Consider the following 25,679-nt stretch of genomic DNA (forward strand, 5'->3'; position numbering starts at 1 on the left):
CCTCCCTGGGCACAGCATTACTTCTGCCACTCATCTGGGGAGCCAGATCCCTGGTACAGGGTATGCCTGTGAGGAAACATCCCAGGAGAAGGAAGGTGAGCCATGGTTATATGTCCCTGGGCACCATGGCCACCCAAGCTCTACAGTAAAAAACAGGTACCTTCAGGTCCCTCACTTATCCATCTCCTGGTCCAAAGTCCTCTGGAGTGGCAATACATTTTTCAGGGGAGGAAACTGAGTCACAGTGGTGTCCAGGCCAGTGAGGTGCCTGAAGAGGTTCCCCTTGGTGAATTTTTTAACAGACATCAAAACTCTGACAATGCTACAGGGCTGCACTTCGCCACACATTCACCATACTCCCCATATATCCTGCAAGATCCTCACCCTTCAGATGCTCAGAGAGCTCACCCCGGGCATCCCCAAGGCATCCTCCCCGTGACACAAAGCATCCGACAGAGCCAGATCAGGAGAACCTCCCCTGAAACTATGACAAGTGAGAAAAGTACAGATTTTCCCTGCTGGCTTTGGGCTTTGCAGCTTCCAAGATTCCTCATGGGATGGCCATGGGCAACCATGGCAGAGAGGCTCATGGAGCCACACAGTCACAGAGAAGGGCTTCATTTCACAGATAAGCTGGGGTCTCCTCTCTACAGCTCCTCAAAACACTGGCTTCATGTCGCCAGTTTCCAATGGCACTGGGCAAGGCACTGAGGCTGTGAACACCTCTGGAGGCCTCTGGTCCAGCTCCTGTCCTGAGTAGGCCACTCCAGAGATGGATTAGGCTGATTGGCACGAAAGAATTTCACTCTGAAACCTGCAGACTTTTTCCGAGCCAGGCACCCTTACCCCCGGGGCCGGAGCCCAGCGCAGCGTGGGGGGAAGGCACATCTGCCACCACGGAAGGCAACGGTGTGGCCAATGGACGGCTCTGCCCTGCAGATGAAAGGGATCGAGAGTCAGACTGTGCCACGGCAAAAGCATCCCCCAACCAACGTGCCCCAGTGGAATGCAAGGTGCTCAGCAGGAAGGCTCTTCAGAGGGACCTGGCTAGGCTGCAGCGATGGGCCAACTGTATGAGGTTCAGCAAGGCCAGCTGCTGGGTCCTGCTCTTGGGCAACAACCGTAGGCAACACTACAGGCTGGGGCAGAGGGGCTGGGAAGCTGTCCAGAAGGAAAATGACCTGGGGGCATTAATCGACACGGCTGAATGTGACCCAGCAGTGTACCCAGGTGCCCAAGAAGGCCAAGGGCATCCTGACTTATGTCAGCACTAGTGTGGCCAGCAGGACAAGGGCAGTGATTATGCCCCTGTACTGGGCACTGGTGAGGCTGCATCTCGAGTACTTTGTTTAGTGTTGGGTCCCTCACTCCAAGAGGGACATTGAGGGGCTGGAGCATGTCCAGAGATGGGCACCAAAGCTGGGGAAGGGTCTGAAGAACAGGTCTGATGTGGAGCAGCTGAGGGACCTGGGGGTGTTTAGTCTGGAGGAGGCTGAGGGGAGACATGATCCCTCTCTGCAACTGCCTGACAGGGAGGTTGTAGTGAGGTGGGGATCTGACTCTGCTCCCAGGTAATGAATGACAAGACCAGACGAAACAGCCTCAAGTTGCACCATGGGAGGATTAGATTGGAGATGAAGAAGAACTTTTTCCCTGAGAGGGTTGTTAGACACTGGCACAGGCTGCCCAGGGAGGTGCTGGAGCCCCTACTCCTGGAGGTATAGCAAAGCTGTGTAGCTGAGGTGCTGAGGGACATGGTTTAGCAGTGAGCTTAGCAGCGTGAGGTCAGTGGTTGGACTCGATGATGTTGAAAGTCTTTCCCAACCAAAATGATTCTATGATTCTAACCCCCAAATCCTCCCAAGGGTGGTGGAGCAAAGATGATGGAACCAGAAACATGTCATAGGGGGAGCTGGGGGTAGATTCTATGCCATGGTGTGCTTCCATGACGGGGAAGACCTCAAGGTTTTAAGGCAGAAGCCCCCGGCAGCACCCCAGCCCCATGCCTGCTGTGAGTAAGCATTTTCACCAGTCCTGTGTTCCTGCAACAATCCACTACAAACATGTTGCAGGAAGCTCTGAACCTCACATGCAGCAAAGCTGTGTGTCACTGGCAGCTGAGAACCTCTCCCAGGATGTCAGCCACTGCTGCCGGGAAGCAGCAGAGTGTTTGCCACTGCCACCTGCAGCAACGCCTCGCAGGGCCTCCTAATGCAATGCTCAGCTTATTACCATTTAGGGGCTGCTAAGAAAAGATTGGTGCCCTTCCTGCCCCAAGCCAAAGGTGGATGCTCTGTTCTGGTACTAGTCACTGGTCCTGTGACCACCACAGCAGGTCCCCATTCTGAGGACTCTGACACAGGCACTTCGGTATCACCCAGCACCCAGAAATGCTGCCATCCCACTCAGCTCCCTAAGGGGTCAGTTGGTTCCCCCCCAAGCCCATGGCCAGCAGATCTGGACTCTCAAGCACCTGCATTTTCAGGAAACCATCACCTTGGGCTGGGAGTCTGGATAGGAGGGCTTACTCTTTGGTGGCAGGGATGCATGAGTCATCCTCCAGCACTGACCTTGAATCTGAGCCAAAAAAGCTTTTACCCAAAGCAGGCGTCATAGGAGACCAGATCTGGAGCTCCAGGATTAACCCCTTCCTGGGAGAGGCTGGCTGGTTGCCCTAACAATCTAGACCCTCTTTATCCTCCTCTGGTCAACGCTGTTTTTTCCCCACTGCTTGCACCCACCAGGCTGGTGGACACAATGCCAGGCCAGAGAGACACCTGGCGTGAGACCCTGGTGATGGGCTGGCCTCAGACCAAAGCAGGCTGGAAACACATTCCCCCTAGACCGGAGCACAGCGTTTCTCTCCTGCATCTCTTGTGGCCAAACAGGCCAGAGTGTGGGGTTCAGCAAAGAGAAATAGCCATTTCTGGAGAAAAATGTTTGGGCTTTGCACTCCTTAGTGCTTCATTTAGGAAGTCACAACCTGTCTGTAGCTCTTGTAAAGGGCCGAGTCTCAATGGGCTCGCCCAAAAATGGGGGGAAATCTGCCTGCTGGAAAATCCCATATTCGCTCCTCGATAGCTCCTTAAAGCTGCTCAAAGGAGGACTTTTCTGTGTTAAGAGTTTTTCTTCTTTGTGGCTTCCCCACAGGCAGGCATAGAGGTGCCAGCACCAGTTTGCCTGACAACCTGAGGAAAAGCAGACCCACCTCTGCAGCATGGAAAGGCAAGAGCCTCATCCCGCAGCCGTGCCAGTGGGCACAGCCACCGCCGAGCTGGGATGGGGCTGGAAGATGAAGGATGCCCCAGGTATCCCTGCCCCAGGGCTGGGAGTGGAAAGTCCACCCTGGGGACACAAATGCTGTGCCTCTGCCCCATATTGGGTGCCAGACACATCCCAGCGCTGTTAATTCACTTCCCCAATGAGAAGGGTGAAGAAGCAGAGAGGAGTGCAGCACTCCGGCCTCACTATGCAGGCTGCGTGGGAGCCAGCCCTAGTTCCAAAACAAGCCCGTGTTCTCCTGGAGCTATTGCAAAGGAGAAGGAAATGAGCCAGGGGTTATATTTGCACCTGCTGACCTGGGCTGGAGCTGCCGGCTGCTGCACTGTGGCCCCAGGACTCAGGCAATGCAGGGGCTGAGCATTGCCTGAGCCATTCCAGCATGGCTGGCAGCAGTTTCAGAAACTGGATAGGCTTGTCTTGACTCCGTGGCAGAGCTACCCCTCCTTGGTGATCCTTTAGGGCAAACTTAGACAGAGCTTTCCCTCTCACATCCTGACAGAGGACAAGGTGAAAATGCTCCTACAAAGCACGGGGATTAGATGACAGATTTTGAATGCCGCCTTCACCTCCCATGGGACTCTCCATTCCCAGGCTGCTTGCTTACAGCTGAAGCCAGTCTGCTCTAAGTGCTGTTACTCCTCCCCTCCACCCTCCGTGACCCCCGCCCAGCCCCAGAGGCCCTGGCACAGAGCAGTGCCCGGTGCGCCTCTCACTCTTGCTCTCTTGCTGCTGCATCCCTTCATCACTTGGGATATACGGATGCTCTCTCCCCTCACAAGGATGGAGAGTGTGCCCTGTCTATGGTTGCAGGCCTGGACCACGCACCCCGACTTCCCCCACACTCCCGGCATGGCCCCAAGTGCCCCGGCTGACCCGGGCTCCCCGTGCTGCAGGCTGGGGGAGGGTGCCTGCGGCACGGGGCTCTGCGCCATTCCCGGGGGGCCAGTGCAGCATCTGCACTGGGGTAGGGATGCTCTGCAGCACAGCAGCGGCTGGAGGATGCTGCACAGGGCTGGGCCCCTGTGAGGGGCAGGGCATGGGCATTGGCACCCTCTTCCCCAGTGGGGTCAGCAAGGCCTCACCCGGACTACAGGGACACTCGTCGGGAGGAGCTGGGCAATAAATGCTGCTGCTGCCCTGGAGGTGATACCCAGATAAACCTACTCCTCTCCGCACAATGTGGGGTGATGGCTCCAGTGAGAAGAGAGAGCAACGCCAATGCAGGGCACCCTGCTCTTCCTCAGGGCAGGTGCTGATGAATCAGCCCAATTTTGGAGGAAGGACAGAGAGGTTCCAGATGGAGAAAAGGGCTCCCAGGAGATGATTTGCCCAGTTGGGGGAAACTTGGAGGTATGTGCCCCAGAAATAATGCCTGGACCCCCTACCTCCCCTGGGCTCTGATGCTGGGGCTGCATCTGCCCCAGTCAGGTGCACCGATGAGCTGCTCGAATGAGTGCTCGGCGACCTGCACTGCCAGAGCTCGGGCTCAGAAACGACCACCAGACAAACACCACCCGTGTGATGCTCATGCCCAAAAGCCAGCGGGCAGGGCTCCCCGTGCGGCATCCCTGCAGCCACCCGTCCTCACACGTGCTTCTCCCTGCAGCGGCGAGCGGGAGGCTCGGCAAGCCGCCTCCCTTGAGGACCTTTGCTTGGGGGCTGAGGCCACCAGGACGGCGTTTTGGTGCCTGTTTGGGCAGAAGCCAGCCCCTGCCGAGCCAGCAGCACTTCGGGCTGTAACTTGGGGATGGAAAACTCTCAGCAGACCGGCTGGGACGCGCACCCAGGGAGGTGGCAGGGCGTGGGGGGAACCCCTCGGGACGCGGACACGGAGGGGGGGACTCACCGCTCCGCGGAGACAGACCGGGTTTGGCGAGTGCTCGCCTCCTGCTCCCGGACTGGTCCCGGAGTGATGCCGCACCGGTAGCCACCTCCTCCCGGCACCTCCCTGAACCCTTCGCCACCCCCCCACAAGGCTCCCGCCCGGGGGTCCCGCCCTACGGAGAGACCGGCGGGAGCGGGGCAGCCCCCCGTGCTCCCCTGAGCCCGCCCAGAAACCACCGCCCCAGGGAAAGGCAGAGCCCTACCTGCACGGGACGGACGGACGGACGGCTCAGAGCAAGGCCGGGCAGGAGGAAGGGGGCAACAGAGTTGGGGGCCGTGAGGGCGCAGCAGGGATCGCCCGAGGGCGGGGGCAGCCGGAGAGAGAGGGCGCGTCCGGCCCGCCCCCCGGCTCTGCCCGGCCCCCACCGTCCTGCCCGCCCCCCGCGGCCCGGCCCGGCCCGGCCCGGCCCCCCGGCGCTGCCCTGCCCCGCCGTGCCGCCTCACCGCCCCTTACTTGTCCCCGTTCTTGTTTAAGTTTCTGTCCTTGCCCCTCTCCCAGCCCCTGTTCCTGCCCTTCCCCTGTCGCAGCCTCTGCTCTCGTTCCTGCCCCTAGACCTGTTGTGCCCCAGACCCCGTCCTCCTACTGCCCCAGCCGCTGCTCCCGTTCCCACCCCTAAACCTGCTCTGACCCTACTCCGTCCCCAGCCCCCGCCTCTAAACCCGCCCCAGCCCCTGCTCCCGTTCTCGCTCTTAAACCCGCTCTGCCCCTGCCCTTGCCCCTCCCCAGCCCCCGCTCCTCCCCGCCGCCCCAGCCCCTGCCTCATCCTTCCCGCTGAAGGCCGAGCCGCAGGACCCAGCAGCCGGTGACGAGAGGTGTCAGGCGCGGCGCCCGGGAGGGCAGCGGCCCCGTTACCCCCATGGGAGCCGGGGTGCCCCGCGCTGCCAGCGCCGTGCCCTCTGCAGAAATGGGGGCGATCCCGCGCTGGGGGCAGTCCGGACAGCGACTGGCGCTGGGAGCGGCCGCATGACTTTGCCCAGGGACACACTGTGAAGCCGGGTGGGTGTGTGAGGGTCGCAGGTGACAGGGTGACTTTGCTCAGAAGGTGATTAAGGCCACCGGTCCCCCCAGGGTACTGGCTTTGCCCAGACTCACACTCTGGGGTGCTCCTGCGCCCGTGTCCTGCCGCACGTAAGGAAAGAGAGACGGGTCTGGACAAGGGCTGTGCCCCTGCCCCGGAGGCACATGCTGAGCTCGGAGACCTCTGCTCTCGTCAGCCTCCCTAGGACCCGCGGCCGCCTGCGAGGGGACGCAGCCGGCTCCTTCTGCAGCACCAAAGCTGAACCGGTGTCCTCCATGGACATACCTGCTGTATGGACCGAACGTGCCATCGGTAAAGAAAGGCCCTGGGATGTCCCCTCACCCAAATAACAACCCCTGACTCAATCCGTGCTGCAGAGAAAAGGAGAAGAAAAACATAAGGGAAAGTAACGGGGGTCCAGCCCCCGCCACGATGAGTCGCGCAATGGAGCATCTTCGCACGGGTGTTGGGAGGCTCAGTGGGACCCCAGGGCTGGGCTCTGCGGCTGCCTGGACCCCTCATAGCCCTGAGCGGCGGGGGGGGGGGGGGCACGGGGGAAAGACGATCCCGGGACATCTAGAATCCCGCTGCCGCGCTTCCAGGCGGGAACATATAAATATTTCAGCGGAGCAGCCGAGCCCTGTCAGGTTGCATTTGCTTCCGACTGGGTAAGTACCGAGAAGGCGGCGGGAAAGAGAAGATGCTCTTAGCAGATGCGTCATCTCCCGGGAGATGGGGGCACCAGCCCCGGGGCCCCATCCTCCAGAATCTCCACCTCCGCCTCGTTTCCCTCCGAGGATGCTCTTGCCTCCGAGACCGGCGCAGTTCCCCTCGGGTCTCACTTCGTAAGTGCATCTCGGGGGGCCGCTGCCAGGCTGTGCTGGGGAGAGAGTGGCTTCGGCAATTTTGCTGTGAACCCTGCGGGCAGAGTCACGTCCAGGACCCTAGGGGACGCGGCACAGCCCAGGCCTGAACAAAATCCACCCCCACTGTAAAAAAAATGGGTCCCAGAAATAACTCCAAGCAGCTACGGGCAGCGCGGAGGCGGCGGGGGAGGCATTAAATCACTGGGCAGTGGCGGAGCCAAAGCGGTGCGCAGCGTCTCCCCAGGCATGCGGGGCCCCGCAGCTCAGAGGCCACGGTAAATAGATGGGAGAGTCGTTACTTCCCCGCACTTGAAGATGCGGAGGAGATAGCGCACCCAACCGCCCTGCCTGAGATACCAACCCGCAGGCTGACGGCGGGTCTCTGCCCCTTTAGGTGGCCGGGCTCCTCCTCTTCCTCTGCCTCCTCCTCCCCTTCCTCCTTCCCGCTGCACTGTGGGGCTTGTAGTCCCTTCACTGCCTCGCATGTGGGGCACGACTACATTTCCCGAGCCCCCCCCCAGTCCTTCTCCTCCTCCTCCCCCGCCCTCCCCCTCGGCCTTGCAGCGGACCGGGCTCTGTGCCCGCCGCCCCCCAGGTACGGCTCAGGCTGTAGGGGCGGAGGATGCTGGGGTGATCCCGTGTCAAGGTTGTGCCGCGATACTCCGGCGATAGCCAGGTTCACACGGGGATGACCGCACGTCGTCTGCTCCCTTTCCGCCGCCCGTCCGGCAGCGGGACACAGCGCCGGCGGCGCGGCACTGGGAGCATCTCTGGGTACCCCCCGGAGCCGGGGCAGAGGCTGGCGGGGCCGGGGTCGCCACGCGTGTAGGGGCGCGGGCGGCGGATTGGGGAGCCGGTGCTCCCAGGGTTGCACGGAGCGGCAGCGCGGGTTTCGTGCTAGACAGTCTGCTTTGGGCTAGGGGCGAGCAGGTGTATCCGCCAGGGGCACGGAAGGGAGCGGGGCGCGTCTGCCTCCCAAAACGGGGCTGCAGCGGAGGCTGGAGAGCAGCCGGCCGGGGCCCCGCTGCGGGGCTGGCGGCCGCGGCTGAGTGGGCGACTGGGCATAGTCCAGGCGGCCGGAGCTGTCGCGGGGCGGCGGCATGGTGCGGGCTGGCCCGGCGGGCACGGGGCGGCTCCGGGAAGCCGTTCGGGGCGGGTTGAGCCCCTTCTTGCCCCTTGCCCTTCCCGGCACGGCGTGGGGGCTGCGCGGCTTCCTCCGGCACCTAAACTGGCACCGGCTCTGGGCGGTCGCTGGTCGACAGAAGGCGAGCACCCACTCCTCGTGCCTCTCGAAGGGCCCGGTTGAAGGGGGGGTGGAGGTGGGGGGAATTGCCCCCGCCGTGGGCTCCAGGAAGCCCAGGCTTTGGCGGTGCTCGGGCACCAGCACTGAAATCTCGTGGGAATGCTGCTGGATGTGAGTGGGCACCTCAGTTCCTGCTGGTGCTTTGGGTTTTGAGCACAATGGGGTTTTGCATGCCAGCGCCTACTCATCTTCCTGTTAGCTGTGTGCGTTACCTGGGGAGGCTCTTAGAGGTGATCCCACTGTCTCCCCATGCAGCATGGCAGTAGGGGAGCACAGACTGGGATCCGTGGACATACTTTTTAATGACTTTGACTAGTCGTTCTGTGATTAGGAGGGTAATCAGGTTTCTAGACATTGCTCCTGTGGCGTGGATTTGCACACGTGGATTTTTATGGCTGGAAAGGCACCGTCGTGTCTTGCTGTGGGAGTGGGACGTGCTGGGAGGACGCCCAGGCCAGGCCTTCTCCCTCCCCTGCCTTCATCCCGTGACTGCTAATCGGGCTGCCTGGGCGCTGCCAGCTTTCCTGTGGCCAAACCTCAGGATCTGAGTATTTAACCCTGCCCCAGACTGGGAACCTTGTGGCATTTTGCATTCTCCTCAGGTCAAGTGATGCCTTCTGAGCATTGTGTCCAATTGCGAGAGAGCCCAGGGGCGTCTGCTTGCCCATAGCTCAGCTGAAGTCCCACTGACTGCCCTGCTAATGTGTAACACAGGCAGCCCTGCGCCCAGTGTGCACATTAACTTGCTTTCACAACCGGTGTCATCCCCATGGCCGAGGCTGTACCCCTCCAGAGAATCTCTGGCACAGGGTGGCTACGTCTCTCTGCCTCCAGATCACGCAGCAGAGTGATTCCACTCAGAGGGAAGCGTCACTTCAGGGAGGGTGTAAAACCCCACTGACTCTTTTAAGAGAGAAAAAGGTGCTGGGAGCTGAGGCCACCTCACCACAGAGCCTGGCGCTTCGCGCGTCCAGGCTCCTGCATACGTGATTTACAAATGCTGTCTGAAGTGACTCCCCCCGGCTTTTGCACAGCAAGGCGCGCGGCCGCTTTTCTTCTTCTGAGAAAGTCTCCTGGGGAGAAGGTAGTGGTATTTATTTGCCTTGCGATTATGGAGGAATTTGAGCCTGTGCCAAATGCCGTTTTCTCCCCAGAAACTGCAGCGACGTGGCTTTCCATGCGTTGGAGCGCGCCTGCGGCCAGAGAGGGGCTGCCTTGCCCAGCACAGCCTGTCTAGCTGACAGTCCCTGGGATCACACCGGCGTCCCGCTGCAAAGCCGGCAGAGCCATGCCCAAGAAGGAGGACAACGTGAAAAAGGGGGCATCGGAGATGGTGCCGGACCAGCGCTGGAAACTACAAGTCTTCTACCTCTGCTTCTACGGCTTCATGACCCAGATCCGACCCGGGGAGAGCTTCATCACACCATATCTGCTGGGGGCCGACAAGAACTTCACGCAGGCAGAGGTGAGCTCCGGACAGCCTGTCCAACCCTAGTGTCCACCTTTCTGGATACGATCAACACCTTTGCTGGAGCACTCCTCCGTTATCCTGGGCTATGGAGGTGTGTGATCATACATGGTGGTGCTTTTTGGGTGACGGGGAGAAGGTGGCATGTATCTATCTGGCAGCATGTCCCTGTCTTGCTGAGCTCCCAAGTCACCCTGTCCCCTAAGTCCCAGGCTCAACTTTCCCCAGTATGAGACCTTGTGCTGAGGCTGGCAACTGATTCTGGGGGGCCTTGGCAGGCAAAGGGATGGCAGGGAGAATCTCTACCCCATCCTGCTAGGTAGATCTTGCCATGCTGATGCTGGGTACTGCTGGGCTGCCGGCAAACATGGGATTAGAGAACGAAGGGCCATCATCCCCCAGCTGAAGGACACTGGCCCTGGTCCCCATGCTCGTGGGAACATTGTGTTCCTGGCACGGGAGGAGGCCAAGGCTCAGCTGGGTCCCCAGCTGAGCGTTCTGCCGGCCACATTCTTCCCTGAGGAGATGCTGGGGCAGGGATCAATAGCCAGAGCCCACCCAAACGGGGTTCCTTCAGGCCGGGGGCGTCCCCCAGGGCTGTGACCTGTGCTCAGCCCCATCTCACACACATGGCAGGTAACCAACGTGATAACGCCGGTGCTGACCTACTCCTACATGGCTGTGCTGGTGCCCATCTTCCTGCTGACGGACTACCTGCGCTACAAGCCGGTGCTGGTGCTGCAGAGCCTGAGCCACATCTCCATCTGGCTGCTGCTGGTGTGGGGCACCTCCATCCTGGCCATGCAGCTGATGGAGTTCTTCTACGGCATCACCATGGCTGCCCGCATTGCCTACTCCTCCTACATCTTCTCCCTCGTCGCCCCGTCCCGCTACCAGCGCATGGCCAGCTACTCCCGTTCCGCCGTCCTCCTGGGTGTCTTCACCAGCTCAGTGCTGGGCCAGCTCTGTGTCACCTTGGGTGGTGTCTACTTCCTCACCCTCAACTATGTGTCGTTGGGTTTTGTCAGCTTTGGTCTCGTCCTCACCCTCTTCCTTGAGCGACCCCGGCGCAGCCTCTTCTTCAACCGGCCTGAAGGGGCTGGTGGTGGGGCTGAGCCCGCCGAGCTGGCCAAAATGGCCGGGGAGGCCAGTGGCAGAGGGGAGGCGCGGGGCTGGCGGGACATGGTGCTGTGCCGGATGCTGCGGGAGGTGGGTGCCTTGGCCAGGCAGCCCCAGCTCCGCCTCTGGTCTATATGGTGGGTCTTCAACTCGGCCGGGTACTACCTGATGCTGTACTATGCACACATCCTCTGGAATGAGATCTACCCCGCCACAGACAGCCGGCGAGTGTACAACGGAGGGGTGGATGCTGCCTCCACGCTGCTGGGTATGCCAGCCTGGGCTGGGGGCACCAGGGGTAGGGGGGACACCCTTGTGCTGCTGCACCTCAGGGAATGGGGGTCCTTACGGCATTTTGAGGGCTGCGGAGAGTGGTTTGGCAGTGGAGATGAGTGTCACTAGGCTGGAGGACACCGTGCTGGTGAGGTGTTCACAGCATCTTTTGTCCCCTCCCCAGGGGCTGCTGCCTCCTTCAGTGCTGGCTATGTGAAGATCCGCTGGACGCTGTGGTCAGAGCTGGTGATCGGGGTGGTGACAGCTTTCCAGGCAGGGCTGCTCCTGCTCATGAACACCACCGGCAATATCTGGCTGTGCTACGCTGCCTACGTCCTCTTCCGTGGCTCCTACCAGTTCCTGGTGCCCATTGCCATGTGCGTGGTACCCCTGGGGACCTGCTCCCACCCTGTCAGCCAGGCTGGTTGGGGGTTCACTGCCATCCTCACCTCTTTCCCAGTTTCCAGATTGCTACCTCACTCTCCAAGGAGCTTTGTGCGCTGGTCTTTGGGATCAACACCTTTTTTGCCACTGTGCTGAAGACCATCATCACCATCATCGTGGCTGACAAGAGGGCCTTGGGCTTGTCTGTGCATCCTCAGGTAGGGACAGGGGGCACCTAGGATGGAGGTGGTTCCCTTGTGGCGTGGGATGCAGGGAGGGCTACAATTGTCATTCCCTCCCTGCCTTCTCTTGCAGTTTTACTTGTATTTCGGGTACTTCACGCTGCTGGCAGTGGCCTACCTGCTGGCAGCTGCTGGCGTGGCCATCCGGCACAGCTGCCGCAAGCAGCCGGCGCAGCCAGCCACAGCCAAGGAGCCGTGCCAGCTCCCCGGTGAGCTGCTGGCACAGGAGCAGAGCCTGGAGGCAGGGGCCGTGCGAGCCTGAGTCCCAGCACCATGGCCACTGGGGCTGGCTCTCAGCTCCATGAGCGTCAACCTCGCCGTGTGCTTGGTCTCCTGACTTGTTTTGTGCTCCGTGGGGGCAGGGCTGTGCCCTCCTTGGCCCCAAACACAAGCAGAGCAGGGGCAAGGGCAGGATGCCCATGGCTGCCACTACCAGGTACCACACAGGCACGCGGACGGGATCCGGAGCGTCTCCTGGCCACCAGCTCTGCAGCATTGCAAAGAGCCAGGCTACAAGAGGATAACGTTTCTTTATTCAGTGCCTTTAGAAAATGGTTTATAGGACACAACTGACAAAAAAAAAATCAAGATCCACAGGCTTTAAATTGCATTAATTACACAAAATACAGTAGACTGTAAGGAATAGAGACTGTGCGACTCACACAGCTTTATGGTAATAATTTCCATACAATAATAAAGAGCTAGTTACAGATTCATCTTTTTTCTTTTTTTGTGTTTTTTTTTCTTAGCACCTTGGATTTGCCCACACCAATTCACACCAGCTTTGCTGTGCCTTGGCCCTTCCAGCGCAGCAGAGGTGGCATGGGGAGGGGAGAAATGACAGTGCCTGCCCTTGGTACCATGCGTGCTTGACACGTATGTGCACGTAACCACACTCTGAGGGCATGCCCAGCTCCACATCAGTGCCACTCTGTTTCCCTGCTCCCTGCACTGGCCTGAGTTTGGCCATACCTGGGGTGCGGGGGCACGGCCGGCGGTCCCGAGGGGGCATGGAGGGGATGGGAGGGAGCAGACCTCCCTCTGTGGGCTTGTGAGCTGCTGGCTGGGAGGGGGAGGTGAGGATAATGATGGGGGCCTGGGTGGGATGGTCCTTACCTGAGGAGGATAGAGACCATCTCTGGGGAACCCTGGCACTGCCACAGGACAATCCCTTGAGTGGGTGGGATGCCATAGTTTTGGCTGGAGAAGATCCTGTGGCCCTAGTAGTGGGAATCTGGGTCCAAGACTGAGCTCCTGGTGGGGACAGTGTGGGGCCAGGGAGGCCAGAGAAACCGGCTCTGTGGGAAGGCACATGGCATTGCAGCGCCAAAATTGCCTGGCTGAGCATCCACCCGCCCAGCCACCATGTAGAGAGCAGGTAGGGGATGCAATGTGAAGTGGTTAAATAGTAGGAGTTAGAAGAAGAATGGACTGAGAGGAGGAGGAGGAGGGAGGCAGCCAGCCCACAGCTGCCCTGCCCCAGGGGGGACATGGGCCCCTGCCAACCCAGGCCAGGGGAGATGGCAAAACTCTTTGGCTTCAGGTCTTCAGGAGAAGAAAATCCTGTGCAGCAAAGGCAGGTGCCTGGGGGGCTGAGGGCCATGGGGGTGCCGCCTGGCCTGACCCTCCCCAGGGACACAGGGGGTACCCAGGGGACAGGAGGGTGTCACTTTTTGGCAGCAGTCATGAAGCTGTTCTCAATGCAGAGGACAATGAAGGCATGCTGGCAACTGCTGGCCACCTGCTCCAGCAGCTTGCCAGAGCCCAGTGAGGAAGCCTGGCCAGTGGTGGCACTCTCCTCTGTCCGCCACGTTTCGCAGTAGCTCTCAGGCAAGCGGCGGCCCTTGGCATCCGAGCCATGCCAGATACTCTTCTGTGGCCTGGAAAAGAGAATCATAGAATGGTTTTGGTTGGAAAAGACATTTAAGATCATTGAGTCCAACCACTGACCTCACACTGCCAAGCCCACCACTAAACCATGTCCCTCAGCTACACAGTTTTTCAATATCTCCAGGGATGGGGACTCCACCACCTCCCTGGGCAGCCTATGCCAGTGTCTTAAAAACCCTCTCATGGAAAAAGCTCTTCCTAATCTCCAATCTAAACCTCCCCTGGTGCAACTTGAGGCCATTTCCTCTTGTCTAGTCATTGTTACTTGGGAACAGGGTGACTCCCACCTCATCACAACCTCCTTTCAGATACTTGTAGAGAGTGATCATGTCTCCCACTCAGCCTCCTCTTCTCCAGACTAAATATTCCCAGCTTCCTCAGCCACTCCCTATCTGACCTGTGTTCCAGACTTCCTCAGCTCCAGTGCCCATCCCTGGACACGTTCCAGCCCCTCAGTATCCTTCTTGTAGTGAAGAGGCCCAACACTGAACACAGCACTCGAGGTGCAGCCTCACCAGTGCCCATAGAGGGGCATAGTCACTGCCCTAGTCCTGCTGGTCACACGAATGCTCACACAAGCCTTTGCCTTTGCCTTCTTGGCCGCCCTGGCACGCTGCTGGCTCAAAGGTGTGGGAGCTGCCAGCACCCACCACAGCCCAGCCGCCGCTGCCCATCTCTCCTCGCACACTCACCATCCTGCATCCCGCAGCACATCCCGGCCATCGAAGGAGAGGATGCGGGCACCAGCTCGCAGTGGGGCCCCGCTCCCCGTGAAGAGGGCTTCCCAGTTACTGAAGAGCACTTCATCCTGGTGGGGGGTGGAAAAAAGGGAAAGGGGGTGTCAGCTCTGCTTGCATCCTGAAACCATCCCGGGAGCTCCAAGCCCCAGCAGCTCCACAGCAGCGGGAGCTCGAAGCCACAGAGGGAGCTGCTCCACAGTTACTGCTGTGCAGATGGCTGGGGGCTTTGGGATGCTCCACATCCCCCAGAGCTCCCGGGGTGTCAGGAAAGGGGATGGGGACCAGCCGGACCCGGAGGTTGACGATGGGCACGGCGGCACGGTCGGCCCTGCGCACGATGCTGTAGAGGTCCTGCAGGCGCGAGGAGAGGAAGGCGCGGAAGGTGCCAGCCAGCCCGACCTGCCGGGCCTGCTGGAAGCACTGGAAATCGGCGCCGCGGATGCCCCGCATGCCCCCGTTCAGCGGGGTGTTCAGTGCCACCAGGTGAAGCTGCCAGGGAGGGGACAACGCGGCGTGAGGGCCGTGGCTGCAGCCACCAGCACCACCTCCCCTCGCCGGCGTGCGGCACTCACGGCAGGCTGGAAGTCCTGGTGCACGTGAGCGGCTGCGGGGGCCGTCTCCGGCCGGCGGTGGATGTAGTAGCTGTTGAGGAGCTCATGCTGGTGGTGGAGCAGGGGCTGCTCAGGCAGGCGGTGCTGGTTGGCCACCACCTCATCCCCGCGCCAGGATCGGGCGGTGGGTGGCGCGCCGTGGCTGCGGAGCGGGTGCAGGGGCCCGCGGGGCTGCAGCGGGGGCTGGGGGCCTGCGTAGTGCACGCTGGGCAAGTTGTCATAGACCTCGTTGTCCTGAGGAGGGAGGGAGGGAGGGAGGGAGAGACAGGCTGAGGGTTGGTGCTGCCCTGGGTGAGGACAGGGATGGAAGTGAGAACGGAGATGGAGGTGGGACAGTTTGGGATGGATGGTGATGGGCATGGAGATTGCTGGAGTTGGGCATGGGGATGGAGAGGGGACGGTTTGGGCTGGATGGAGATGGGCATGGAAATTGCTGGAGTTGGGCATGGGGATGGAGATGGAGGTGATGGATGGAGATAGCTGATGATCGATACAGATGTAGATAGTTGGTGATAGGTGGAGAAGGGGATGCAGATCATTGCAGATGAGAATGGGGATAGTTAGGAATAGTTAGGCAGGGGGAACAGGGAACTCACCAGAGCTGAACTGGGAATCAGCGTGTGCTCCTCCAGCTGCAAGGGCATGGTACATCAGATCCCAGCTGCCCCCCCCTCCTCTTCCTCGTGCATGGGTGGGGGACCCCCAAGCATCACAAGACACCCGTGAACCCCCAGGGTGATGCCATCCACACGCCCTTCATGCCAGGCAGTGCAACCCCAGTCAGGGTGTTTGTCCGCCCTCCCACTCACCAGCACCCGCCGGAAGCCCCCGCGCAGGCGGACGTAGAGCTCTTGGCGGTCGGTGAGGAAGACGAGGCTGCCCTCAGGCAGCTCGTGCGCGGCACTCAGCATCGCCTGGTAGGTCGGCAGGGCACGCAGCTGCGGGGACAGCCCGGCAGGTGGCTCAGGGCTTGGCTGGCCAGCCTGCGGGCAACCCCCTGCCCAGAGCCCCGACTCACCCCCAAGGACATCCCACTGGTGCCTGGAGGGCCAGGGGGTCCCGGTGGTCCAGGGGGTCCCGGAATGCTGATGGCTGGGTGGAGGAGGAAGGGTGAGAGGGCTGCAGCATGGGGAGGGATGTGAAGGGGCGGGGAGGGATGTGAGGGGCAGGTACTCACCTTGTCTGTGGGGACCTGGGAAGGAAGGCGGACCAGGGGGGCCAGGAGGGCCAGGGGGGCCCTGTCGACCTTCATATCCAATACCAGGGGGGCCTTGAGGCCCAGGAGGCCCTGGTGGCCCAATGATACTGTCCCCCTTGGGACCCTAGGCAGTGTGAGAGAGCATCCCTGGAGCTAAGCACCCAGGGAGGCCATCTCCCCCATGCTCCCCATCCCCTCTCTCGCCGTGGGGTACTCACCGGCAGCCCAGGGTAGCCCTGGGGTCCCGGAGGCCCTGGCAGCCCAGAGAGGCTGGGACCGTAGAGCGGGGTGCTGCCTGGCTCGCCTTTCTCCCCCTTGGGACCTGTATCCCCTTTGTCACCCTGCAGGAGGGCATGGACTTAGGGTGAGTAGCCGGGGCACACCACAAAATAGTGCCAGCTGCCAGCCTCACAAGCCAGCGTCAGCAGGCAAAGGGCTTACCCGCAGGTTGGCACTGAAGTGACTCGGGTCGTAAGGGAAGTGACCTGCAGAGAGGGAGAAGAGAGTCAGGATGGGCATGAGCCACCCCCTGCCCGCCTCTGCCTGTGGGGACCAGTCACCTACCTGGTGGTCCTGGAGGTCCAGCATCACCCTTCTCTCCCTTTTGACCTGGAAACTGGTGGAAACCTGCAGGAGCAGCAGAGATGCCATCTCAGCCCACCAGCCCCAGCTCCAATGGAGGGGCTGTGCCAGGGATCCCGAGGGGGGCCTCCCGAGGGGGCCAGGAGAGCTGAGCTCCCCCCCTTACCGGGGAAGGCTGGTGGCACGGCGTGGCCAGAGTCACTGAAGGCCTGTGAGGATGCAAAGGAGGCGGCTGCAGAGGCAGCAGCATCCCGGGGGATCCCCATCATGCTGCTGCTGCTAGCCCCATGGGTCAGCCCTAGCCAGGCTGCCACTGAAGCAACCTCCAGCCAGGCAGCAGACACGGTGGCGATGTGGTCACCTGCCCTCAGCACCTCCATCCCTGTGACTGTGCTGTTACTCACATTATTGCTGTCGTAGACTATGTTGCCAGGTGACCCAGGGGGGCCTGGGGGCCCTGGGGGTCCTGGGGGACCCTGTGGGGTGGGGAGAAAATGTGTCAGGGTCTTGCAAAGAGGACAGTCCCCACAGTGAGGCCATGCCCTGCCTAAAGAGGCAACTAGTCCCTGAGAGAGGGAGGCACGTGCCCTTTGCCAAAGGGATTCGGGTCCCCTGGAAGACTCTCAGGGTGTCCCCCCGGCTCTGTAGGACCAGTGGCTGAGGGGGCTGCAGCAGTGCTCACCCTCAAGCCCAGCAGGCTACTGACATCCGCGGGGTCACCCTTCTCGCCCTTCAGCCCATTCATGCCAGGACGTCCCTGTGGATGAGAAGCACAGATGAGCCTCACTCCCATCCCCCTGTCAAGCCTGGGTGACATCCGTGTCACTTCTGACACCCTGGCATTGCCTCTGACACCCCAGCACCACTCCACTCCTTGGGGTCACAGTGGATTTGGGGTTCAGCAGGTGCACAGCGTGCACACAAGGTTGGGGGGCCGCAACGACCAAGGCGGCAAACAAACCAGGTGCAGGTCTTACGGGTCTGCCCGGAAAGCCGATCTCGCCCTTCATCCCTGCTCGTCCCTGGGGACCCTGCAGGGGAGAGGGCGATAAGGGTGCTCAGTGGGGGTTACCCCCGTCCCCCTCTGCCCCACATCAGCCCCAGCCCTCCCCATGGGATATGAGGAGGACAGAGATGGTGATGGTGACTTACTGAGGGTCCAACTGGTCCCCGCAGCCCCGGCTCCCCCTGCAGACAGCAGAGCGGGAAAAGACATCATCACTGGGACCCGCTGGCACCCCTCGCACAGGGACGTACCTCCCACTCCCGCAGGCACCCACCTTTTCTCCTTTCACCTTCGCAGTGACCACAGTCCCATCGGGGCTGATGATGACACCAGGCTCCCCCTTATCCCCCTGCAAGGGAGCAAGAAGCATGAGGGGAGATGGAGGGATCAGGATTGGGCTCCCTCCCATGGCATGGCCACTGGGACCTGGTGGCGAGGCAGGATGGGAGACCATGGGGCAGAGGTGGCCTGGAGTACTTACCTTCAACCCTGGGGAGCCCTGGGGACCAGCTGAGCCCCGTTCTCCTTTGGGACCCACTGGGCCCTGCAGAAAGAACCACAGTGCCTGCATCAGGCCCAAACCTGTAAAGGCAGCGCCCAAGCCTCCCTCTCCATCACCACCACCCTGGCACCACTGTAGCAGAGCATGGCAGGACTGGCAACTAGAGGTTTCCCCAAGAATGCCCAGTTTCACCAAAATCTTTCCCAGGGCCACCCCTGTGGTCACTGGCCCCACCACGGAACTCACCGGGAAGCCAGCGTGACCTGGTCTGCCCTGAGGAGAGATGCAGAGAAGCTTGTCAGAGCAAACCTCAAAACCCCTCTTTCCAAGAAACGAGTGCCCTCCTGGCACTGCTGAGAGGTGGGGATGGCTGGCAGGGGGGCACCTACCTCTGGACCAGGCAAAGCCTCCAACAGCTTCTGGAAAAAGAGACAAAACAAGGTTTTTCACCCTGATCTGCTCTGAAGAGGTCAGAGCTCCAGAGCTCTCCCTCAGTGCCCCCATGATGGGTGGTGCTCAGGTCATCGTGCCCCCCTGGACACTTTTAGCATCCCCCAACTGCAGTGATGCTAGGCACCAGCACTTACATCTTTGCTTGAGATAGCAATGACCTGCCCAGGGGGACCAGGTGGACCAGGGGGTCCGGGTAGCCCCACACCATCTTGGCCTCGCTCACCCTGGAAGACACAAGTCATTAGCCACAGAGCTACTGCCAGCTGGTCCCCGTTCCCAGCCTAGTGGCACTTACCTTCTCACCAGGGCTGCCACTGTCACCTTTGGGGCCCTGGAAGGAGGAGCAGGCAGGAGTGAGATTCCCGCTGGCATCCTGCACAGCCGGGCCCTGGCTCATAGCGGAGACACCCCTCCTGCCCATGGGCCAGCAAAAGCACACCCTCCCATGCTGTAAGCCAGCAAAATCACCCTCCCTGGCCTGTGAGTCCAGGCAAGTGAGCCTGAGGGGGTGGTTTTTTGGAGAGTGTTAGTGGCTATCAGGGTGGTAAGCTAAGGGGGATGGGGTCCCAAGAAGCATGGGCACCCCAGCACATGGTGAACCTGATCCCGGAGCAGGGAAACAGCCAAAGGCACCAGGTGGAGGATGAATTTTGTCCACTGGGCAGGGAGCTGCTGCAAGTGGCCTGCAGCCATCATGAGTGCCCAGCCCAGAGCAAGGGGCCTTCACGAAGTGGGGGCTGATGCTCCTACCTGTGGGCCAGGGAAGCCCTCCAGGCCAGGGCGGCCATCCACGCCAGGGATGCCAGCATCGCCCTGCAAGGAGGTGTGGGAAAGGGCAAGATGCAGTAAAATCATACAATTATAGAATCACAGAATCATTTTGGATGGAAAACACCTTTAAGATCGTTGAGTCCAACCACCGACCTCACACCGCCAAGCCCACCACTAAACCATGTCCCTCGGCACCTCAGCTACATGGCTTTGTAATATCTCCAGGGGTGGGGACTCCATCACCTCTCTGGGCAGTCTGTGACAGCGTCTAACAGGGAAAAAGTTCTACCTACTCTCCAATCTAAACCTTACCTGGAACAACCTGAGGTGATTTCTTCTTGTCCTGTCACTTGCTACTTGGGAGCAGAGACCGATCTCCCCCCAGACACAACCTCCTGTCAGGTAGTTGCAGAGAATGATCACATCTCCCCTCAGCCTCCTCTTCTCCAGACTAAACACCTTCAGGTCCCTCACCTGCTCCCCAGCAGACTTATGCTTCAGCCCCTTTCCCAGGCCCTATGCCCATCTCTGGACATGCTCCAGCTCCTCAGTGTCCCTCTGTGTTCTCCCCACAGCCCCAGGTCACAAGGCTTCCCCAGCACCCAGGAAACCCAGGTATTCATACACATCTGGTCCTGATCTCCTACCTTTGGTCCTGGCAAGCCAGGCTGTCCAGGGCTGCCAACCTCCCCCTGCAAGGAAAGGGGTGTCAGAGCAGGAGTATCCCAGCATCCTGCCCATGGCCACCCCACGAGGATGGAGCCAGGCTCCAGCCAAGGGAGAGCAAGGTGTTTGAAGGGCTCCTCACCTTCATCCCTGGCAATCCTGGCACCCCCTGCAAGCAATGAGAAGGGGGTCATAAGCATTGGGTGAGGCCAGCAGACACACTGGCAGGGCATACCCCAGGGAGCTCTGGACAGATGTTAAGAAATGTGTAAGAGCTACCTGTAGTCCTTTGGGTCCGGGTGGTCCTGGGGAGCCAGTGGCAAACGGCAACCCCGAGCCCTCCATGTCACCCTAGATAGGGTGGGGAGAAGGGGCTGAGCCGCCTCTGCTCCCCACCCCACATCAACACACTCTCCCATCACAGAGATAGTCACTTACAAATCCAGCCTCATAGCCTGGCCCTGGGGGGCCAGGGGGCCCAGGAGGCCCTGGCTGCCCACGGGGTCCGATGGGTCCAGGAAGGCCAGCCAATCCCAGCTCTCCTGGGGCTCCTGCTGGCCCTGTTTCTCCCTTGTTGCCCTGCAAAGGAGACAAGAATAAAAGAAGGGGACAGATGAGATACAGCAACATTGGTCCCAGCCTGGAGCTTGCAACTGGGAGGTGGCACATCCCAAATGGGAGACAGGACATGCTGCCGAGTCCCCAGGGCTGAGGAGCTCTGGGGGAAGGGACATCTTTCCTCGCAGCTGCCCTTGCCCAGCCTTGGCTCCCCATGCAATATGCAAGGTGGCCACCAGAGGCTCGTCTAAAATCAGAAATGTGTATGTCTTTGCAGGCGTGGGCGGCTGCAAGGCTAAGCAGGGCTCAATGCTGAAAGAGGGATGCAGGGATGCCGGCAGGCACCCTTGCGAGTCACTCCGGGCCTCCGAGCAGTAGGATTGGTCCTCTCACTGCCGCTGCCCCATCTACCTGACTCTTGGTGCTAACACCGTTAAGAGGCCTGTATTCTTGAGGCTCTTGCCCCCTGGCTCAGGCTGCAGTGGATGGGGCATCCCAAGGGGCATCCCGGTCCCCATGGGAGGAGAGGACAAGTGTGTGCACCCCAGCAAGCCTTTGCCTTCACCCTTGGGGATCTGGCAGAGAGCAGCTTGAGCAGGCAGCTGGAGAGCGATGCATAGAAGATGGGATGTTTTCCAGTGGGGTGTGGGCACTCAAACTCCCTCAAGCCAACCTGCTTCTGTGCTTGAAACATCCTGATTGGCTTTGCTGCCCGCTTCCTGTGCAGCAGTGCCCAGAGCAAAGCCACGCAAGGGCAGTGGGGGCCCGGCGAGTGCTCTGTGGTGGTCGGTCAGCAGCTCCGTGTGCCCGCTGCTCTGCTCTGCTCTTCTTGGAACTCAAATATCAGCATCCCACTCCCTGCTCTGGCGCCAGGTACCCCCAAGCAGCATCTCTGCCTCCAGTCTGGAACGAATGTGGAACACCCCCTAATAAAAAACATCCCCCAGGCACAGTACCTTGGGCCCTGGTGCACCGGGGAGGCCGAGGTCGCCCATGTCACCCTGGGGAGAAGGATGATGAAGGAGGAGAGGGTGTGAAAAAGCTGCCCAGCTCTAGGCAGGAGCAGGCTGTTGCTCCACAGACTAGTATGGAGGCAGCTGGGACCTCCCAGAGCTGTGCACAGCCCTGAGGTGCTCCTGGGGGACACCGGACACTCACCCGCTCTCCTTTGGGCCCCTGCTGTCCAGCTGCCCCATCTCTTCCAGGTGGACCCTGAGGACCCTGCAAGATCCCCAAGAGTCAGCTCCAGCACAGGGAAAACCCATGGGGCAACAAGCCCTCCACCACCACAGGGGGAGGTTACAGTTCCACGCTACGGGGTGGCCCTGGGGTGGTTCCTCTTGGGCACCCCATACACTTACCACTGGCCCTGGGGGTCCAGGGGCCCCATCCCTTCCCGGCAGCCCCGGCTGTCCCAGCAGGTCCGTGTGGTTCACTCCAAACCGTCCTGGCTCTCCTGGCAAACCGGGCACCCCAGGTGGCCCTGGGGGGCCAGGTGGCCCTCGTGGCCCCTGGGAGAGAAGGAGGGGCTTATGGCTGAACACATTCCTCAGCTCGTTGCCATGGGACAGGCACTTGCCCAAACTCACCCGCAGGCTCTCCAGCTCGCCGCTGAAGCCAGAGCCCTCCATATCGATGAAGGTCTGGGGAAAAGCAGCAAAGTGAGATCAGGCACCAATGGCCAGGCTCAGGGTACCGGGGATGCTGCCGGAAGGCTGGCGGCACATCCTGCACCTCTAAGGCTTGATGGACCCGCCCCATTCCCAAACCTCTGTGTCCAGGGGGCACCCACCAGCTTGTCATGTCTGGAGGAGGGTCCTGGGGGTCCCGGGGGGCCAGGCGGTCCAGGGGGTCCCCTTGGCCCCACGCCTGGATCACCCTGGCACAGAGGAGAGAGCGTGGTTCACCAGTGCAGCCAAGCCGATGGCGAAGGGAAGGGGTCCCGCAGCATGTGCTGTCCCCTTCACCCCAGCACCACCACTCACCTTCTCCCCCTTCAGCCCGGGCTCCCCTGGCATCCCAGGGAATCCCTGGGGCCCCATATCACCCTGCAAAGGGGAGCGAGGTGAGGTCAGCAGGTGGCAGGGTACATGGGATGGCACCCATCACACTGTCACCCCCCCACCCCACTTACGGGTTTGCCGTCCTCACCGGGATCGCCCTGGGGATGGCAGAGAGGAGGGTCAGCGTGCAGGCAGGTGCAGGGGGAGTGGGGGGAAGAGGGGAGACCTGAGGGATGGAGGATTGACTCACGGGCTCGCCATCCCTGCCTGGGGCTCCGTCCTGCCCAGGTGGTCCTGGAGGGCCAGTGACCTGCTCCAACACCGAGCCATGGGTGTGCCGGGACAGCGTGCCAGGGATGCCGGGTTTGCCCGGTTCTCCTTTCTGGCCCTTGGAGCCAGGGTAGCCAAATCCCGCGCTGCCCTGGGGAGGGAAGTGGGAGTGGGTGGCACATCCCCATGGGTGGTGGCCCAGGCAGCCATGGCTCTGCCCGGGCTCCCCAGCAATGCTCACCTTTACGCCCAGTTCTCCTTTCTGCCCCTGTGGGACACAGACAAAGAGGAATGGGTGTCAAACACAGCCATGCCATTGCCATCCACTGGGTGCCACACTCTCACTCACCTTTTCACCCTTGACACTGCCTGTCCCCATGATGCTAACGGTCCCCGACTCCCCTTTCAGGCCACGTTCGCCCTTCTCCCCCTTTTCACCTCTGGGGCCAGTGCCTGCAGGAAGAGGACAGCCACTCCAGCATGGCCCTGCTGTGTGTCTTGGGGCCAGCTGGCACAGGGGAGAAGGAAAGGGAGAGTTGCCAACATTACCTCCTGTGGAGACCCGCAGTGTCTCCTCTGCTTCGGTCCTCTCGACCTGTTGCAGGGAGCCTCCGGCGCCAGCCACCACCGGGGGAGAAGTGACGGGGACAGCATCCACCAGCCCTGGGACACCCTGTGCCAACAATGAGGCAACACCGCAGCAACTTCACCCCCCAACTCATTCCAAAAAGGGACAGGCGCCAGGAGCCCATCTGGCATCCTGGGACCTCAACTATGGGGGGCACTCAGCTTTCCTTCTTCCTAAAATCTCAGGGTCTTGCCACTGAGCATGACACCCACAGGTACCAGCTCACCTTGCCTTTCCCTGAGGGTTCACGTCCACCTTCTGCCCCGCTGCCAAAATCACCAGAGACCTGCATTTGCCCAGGGAGAGGAGTGAGCCGGGCACACGAGGTGACAGCCCCCACATGCCCCGGCCGTGCTGCCAGCCCTCACCTCCTCAATGTCATCCTCTTCTTCCTCACACTGGTGCTCGGCTGCCCGTGGGTCTCCTCGCAGCTTCAGATCAGCAATCACTCCCTGGGGAGAAACCACACTGAGGGCTGCTGCAGCCAGCTGGGTGCCATGCCAGCTGCATGCCACAGCCCCTCTAGTGGCAGGTCAACCTGCACAGCCACCGTATGCCTGGGCACCTCGCACCTGCCATGCTCTTCCACCTGGTGCACGGAGCTCTCACCGCTCGAGCATCTGTCAGAGAGGTTTGGACTGTGCAGCCCTGGTTGCTCAGCACCACCATTATGGCCCAGCCAGCCGCAGGAACAGCTACACGCCAGCTCTGGCACCAGGTGGGCTGAGCCAGGACCTGGCCAGTCAGCCAGCAGCACTTTTATAGGGACCTCTTCTGGCTGCGCTCCCTGTTTCCGCTCTCTGGAGAGCTCCCAGCCGCAGACGGCCTCTCTGCCCCAGGCAAAGGTCCCAGTCCACTGCTGCTCTGTTTTTGTATCTCTTAGGCTAATCCTCACTTCCCTAACATTTATTTGGGCTTTGGCAAGCACTGAGCGCACTCAGACTGCTTCTTGATCCGAGAAACCACCACAAAGCCGTTCCCAAGGATGCCACCTCCAGACAAACCCTTGCGGCCAAGCTCTCTGTGCTGCCTGAGAGGGCGGCAACCCGTCTTGGTATGTGGGTACCGGCCCAGCGAGCAGGGGCATCTCATTGCCTTAGCCCCGAGATGAACACAGGGACGCAGCAGGGACAGGACGCTGCCCATCCCTCTGATCCCAGTGGGATAGTGACCTCGAAGAGGGCAGATACCTCCTGGTCAGTGTCTCTTCTCTGGGCAAGATACCTAAAATAACATTTGAGCTTGCTTGAAAGGACAGCACAACACGTCTGGGAATGAGAGCTGGACTCAGGAAACACGAGGGGTTTAAGAAAACAAGAATCAGGGGCAGCTGCAGCTCAGCCAGGTTGGCTACGATGTTGTAATAGGAGTATACTATACATCTATTATATTATAGATATATTATAAAGATATTGTAAATACAGACAGTAGATAATAAACACACTATATTAAAAATATACCACAGATATTTAACCTACTATGAATATTACAATATCTAAGAAATATAGCAAAATTACGTATTATTTTATATATAATTTAAAATCTATATTTTATACTTATATTTGTACCCCTCCTGCAAGCAAATGCCCCTGGATGGTGGTTTCCTCCAGCTGCCTGCCCTGACCTGCTGATAACCAGCTCTAATTTGTCCCTCTCCACCCCACTGAAGCCCAGCAGCAAGCCCGAAGCCTGGATAACTGCAACACTCCAGCCTGGCCTTCCTGGTGCTGGGGCTGACTGGGGGTTGGGGAAATAGCCCAGCTGCAGCCCTGAAACGGGTGTCCCTGTGAGGAGTGGCTGTAAGGCCCCTCTGCTGCCCCAATAAATGAGGTTCATGGGTCTTCTTACACATCCAGCTGCAAACAAACCCTCCTGCCAGTTACCAGCTGAGACTCCATGGTAGTAACCACCCTCGATAGCTGCTGTCCCAGAGGCTTCTGCTGTACCCACAGGCTCGGGCC

At 60.4% G+C, this 25,679-nt stretch overlaps 3 protein-coding genes across 14 annotated transcripts in view; 1 reads left to right on the forward strand and 2 right to left on the reverse strand.

The window, feature by feature from the left end:
- PCBP3 (poly(rC) binding protein 3) overlaps positions 1 to 5,443 on the reverse strand; it is a 59,933-nt gene extending 54,490 nt beyond the window's left edge. For all 10 annotated transcript variants that reach the window (XM_062002115.1, XM_062002112.1, XM_062002113.1 and 7 more), the window contains exon 1: positions 5,370 to 5,443. The gene's annotated coding sequence lies outside the window, so the exon portion shown is untranslated. The remainder of the gene's footprint in view (positions 1 to 5,369) is intronic.
- A 2,153-nt stretch (positions 5,444 to 7,596) lies between these two features.
- SLC19A1 (solute carrier family 19 member 1) lies at positions 7,597 to 12,556 on the forward strand. 2 transcript variants are annotated; one of them, XM_062002103.1, is made up of 6 exons: positions 7,597 to 7,646; positions 9,509 to 9,819; positions 10,459 to 11,209; positions 11,399 to 11,591; positions 11,675 to 11,816; positions 11,914 to 12,556. In XM_062002103.1, the coding sequence occupies exons 2-6, from the start codon at positions 9,643 to 9,645 to the stop codon at positions 12,100 to 12,102; spliced, it is 1,452 nt and encodes a 483-aa protein (XP_061858087.1). In that variant the 5' UTR covers positions 7,597 to 7,646; positions 9,509 to 9,642; the 3' UTR covers positions 12,103 to 12,556. The 2 variants fall into 2 exon arrangements, with proteins under 2 accessions (XP_061858087.1, XP_061858089.1); XM_062002105.1 differs by lacking the exon at positions 7,597 to 7,646 and adding an exon at positions 7,671 to 7,727.
- COL18A1 (collagen type XVIII alpha 1 chain) overlaps positions 12,370 to 25,679 on the reverse strand; it is a 42,638-nt gene continuing 29,328 nt past the window's right edge. For both annotated transcript variants that reach the window (XM_062002099.1, XM_062002100.1), the window contains 40 exons: positions 24,087 to 24,170; positions 23,945 to 24,004; positions 23,640 to 23,763; positions 23,440 to 23,543; positions 23,332 to 23,358; positions 23,071 to 23,241; positions 22,952 to 22,978; positions 22,803 to 22,865; positions 22,610 to 22,696; positions 22,407 to 22,460; positions 22,179 to 22,328; positions 21,976 to 22,038; positions 21,774 to 21,818; positions 20,698 to 20,838; positions 20,539 to 20,610; positions 20,402 to 20,428; positions 20,241 to 20,285; positions 19,573 to 19,635; positions 19,118 to 19,153; positions 18,957 to 19,046; positions 18,759 to 18,788; positions 18,616 to 18,642; positions 18,349 to 18,411; positions 18,142 to 18,216; positions 18,014 to 18,049; positions 17,839 to 17,892; positions 17,544 to 17,618; positions 17,266 to 17,337; positions 17,028 to 17,070; positions 16,844 to 16,906; positions 16,721 to 16,764; positions 16,498 to 16,620; positions 16,259 to 16,403; positions 16,100 to 16,173; positions 15,891 to 16,019; positions 15,678 to 15,713; positions 15,043 to 15,315; positions 14,762 to 14,959; positions 14,423 to 14,538; positions 12,370 to 13,720 (listed from right to left, as the gene is read on the reverse strand). In XM_062002099.1, coding sequence (XP_061858083.1) covers positions 13,507 to 13,720; positions 14,423 to 14,538; positions 14,762 to 14,959; positions 15,043 to 15,315; positions 15,678 to 15,713; positions 15,891 to 16,019; positions 16,100 to 16,173; positions 16,259 to 16,403; positions 16,498 to 16,620; positions 16,721 to 16,764; positions 16,844 to 16,906; positions 17,028 to 17,070; positions 17,266 to 17,337; positions 17,544 to 17,618; positions 17,839 to 17,892; positions 18,014 to 18,049; positions 18,142 to 18,216; positions 18,349 to 18,411; positions 18,616 to 18,642; positions 18,759 to 18,788; positions 18,957 to 19,046; positions 19,118 to 19,153; positions 19,573 to 19,635; positions 20,241 to 20,285; positions 20,402 to 20,428; positions 20,539 to 20,610; positions 20,698 to 20,838; positions 21,774 to 21,818; positions 21,976 to 22,038; positions 22,179 to 22,328; positions 22,407 to 22,460; positions 22,610 to 22,696; positions 22,803 to 22,865; positions 22,952 to 22,978; positions 23,071 to 23,241; positions 23,332 to 23,358; positions 23,440 to 23,543; positions 23,640 to 23,763; positions 23,945 to 24,004; positions 24,087 to 24,170 — 3,423 coding nt within the window. In that variant the 3' untranslated portion in view covers positions 12,370 to 13,506. The remainder of the gene's footprint in view (positions 13,721 to 14,422; positions 14,539 to 14,761; positions 14,960 to 15,042; positions 15,316 to 15,677; positions 15,714 to 15,890; positions 16,020 to 16,099; positions 16,174 to 16,258; positions 16,404 to 16,497; positions 16,621 to 16,720; positions 16,765 to 16,843; positions 16,907 to 17,027; positions 17,071 to 17,265; positions 17,338 to 17,543; positions 17,619 to 17,838; positions 17,893 to 18,013; positions 18,050 to 18,141; positions 18,217 to 18,348; positions 18,412 to 18,615; positions 18,643 to 18,758; positions 18,789 to 18,956; positions 19,047 to 19,117; positions 19,154 to 19,572; positions 19,636 to 20,240; positions 20,286 to 20,401; positions 20,429 to 20,538; positions 20,611 to 20,697; positions 20,839 to 21,773; positions 21,819 to 21,975; positions 22,039 to 22,178; positions 22,329 to 22,406; positions 22,461 to 22,609; positions 22,697 to 22,802; positions 22,866 to 22,951; positions 22,979 to 23,070; positions 23,242 to 23,331; positions 23,359 to 23,439; positions 23,544 to 23,639; positions 23,764 to 23,944; positions 24,005 to 24,086; positions 24,171 to 25,679) is intronic.

The sequence above is a fragment of the Colius striatus genome, chromosome 9 (genome assembly GCF_028858725.1).
Source record: "Colius striatus isolate bColStr4 chromosome 9, bColStr4.1.hap1, whole genome shotgun sequence".
Taxonomy (NCBI): Eukaryota; Metazoa; Chordata; class Aves; order Coliiformes; family Coliidae; genus Colius; species Colius striatus.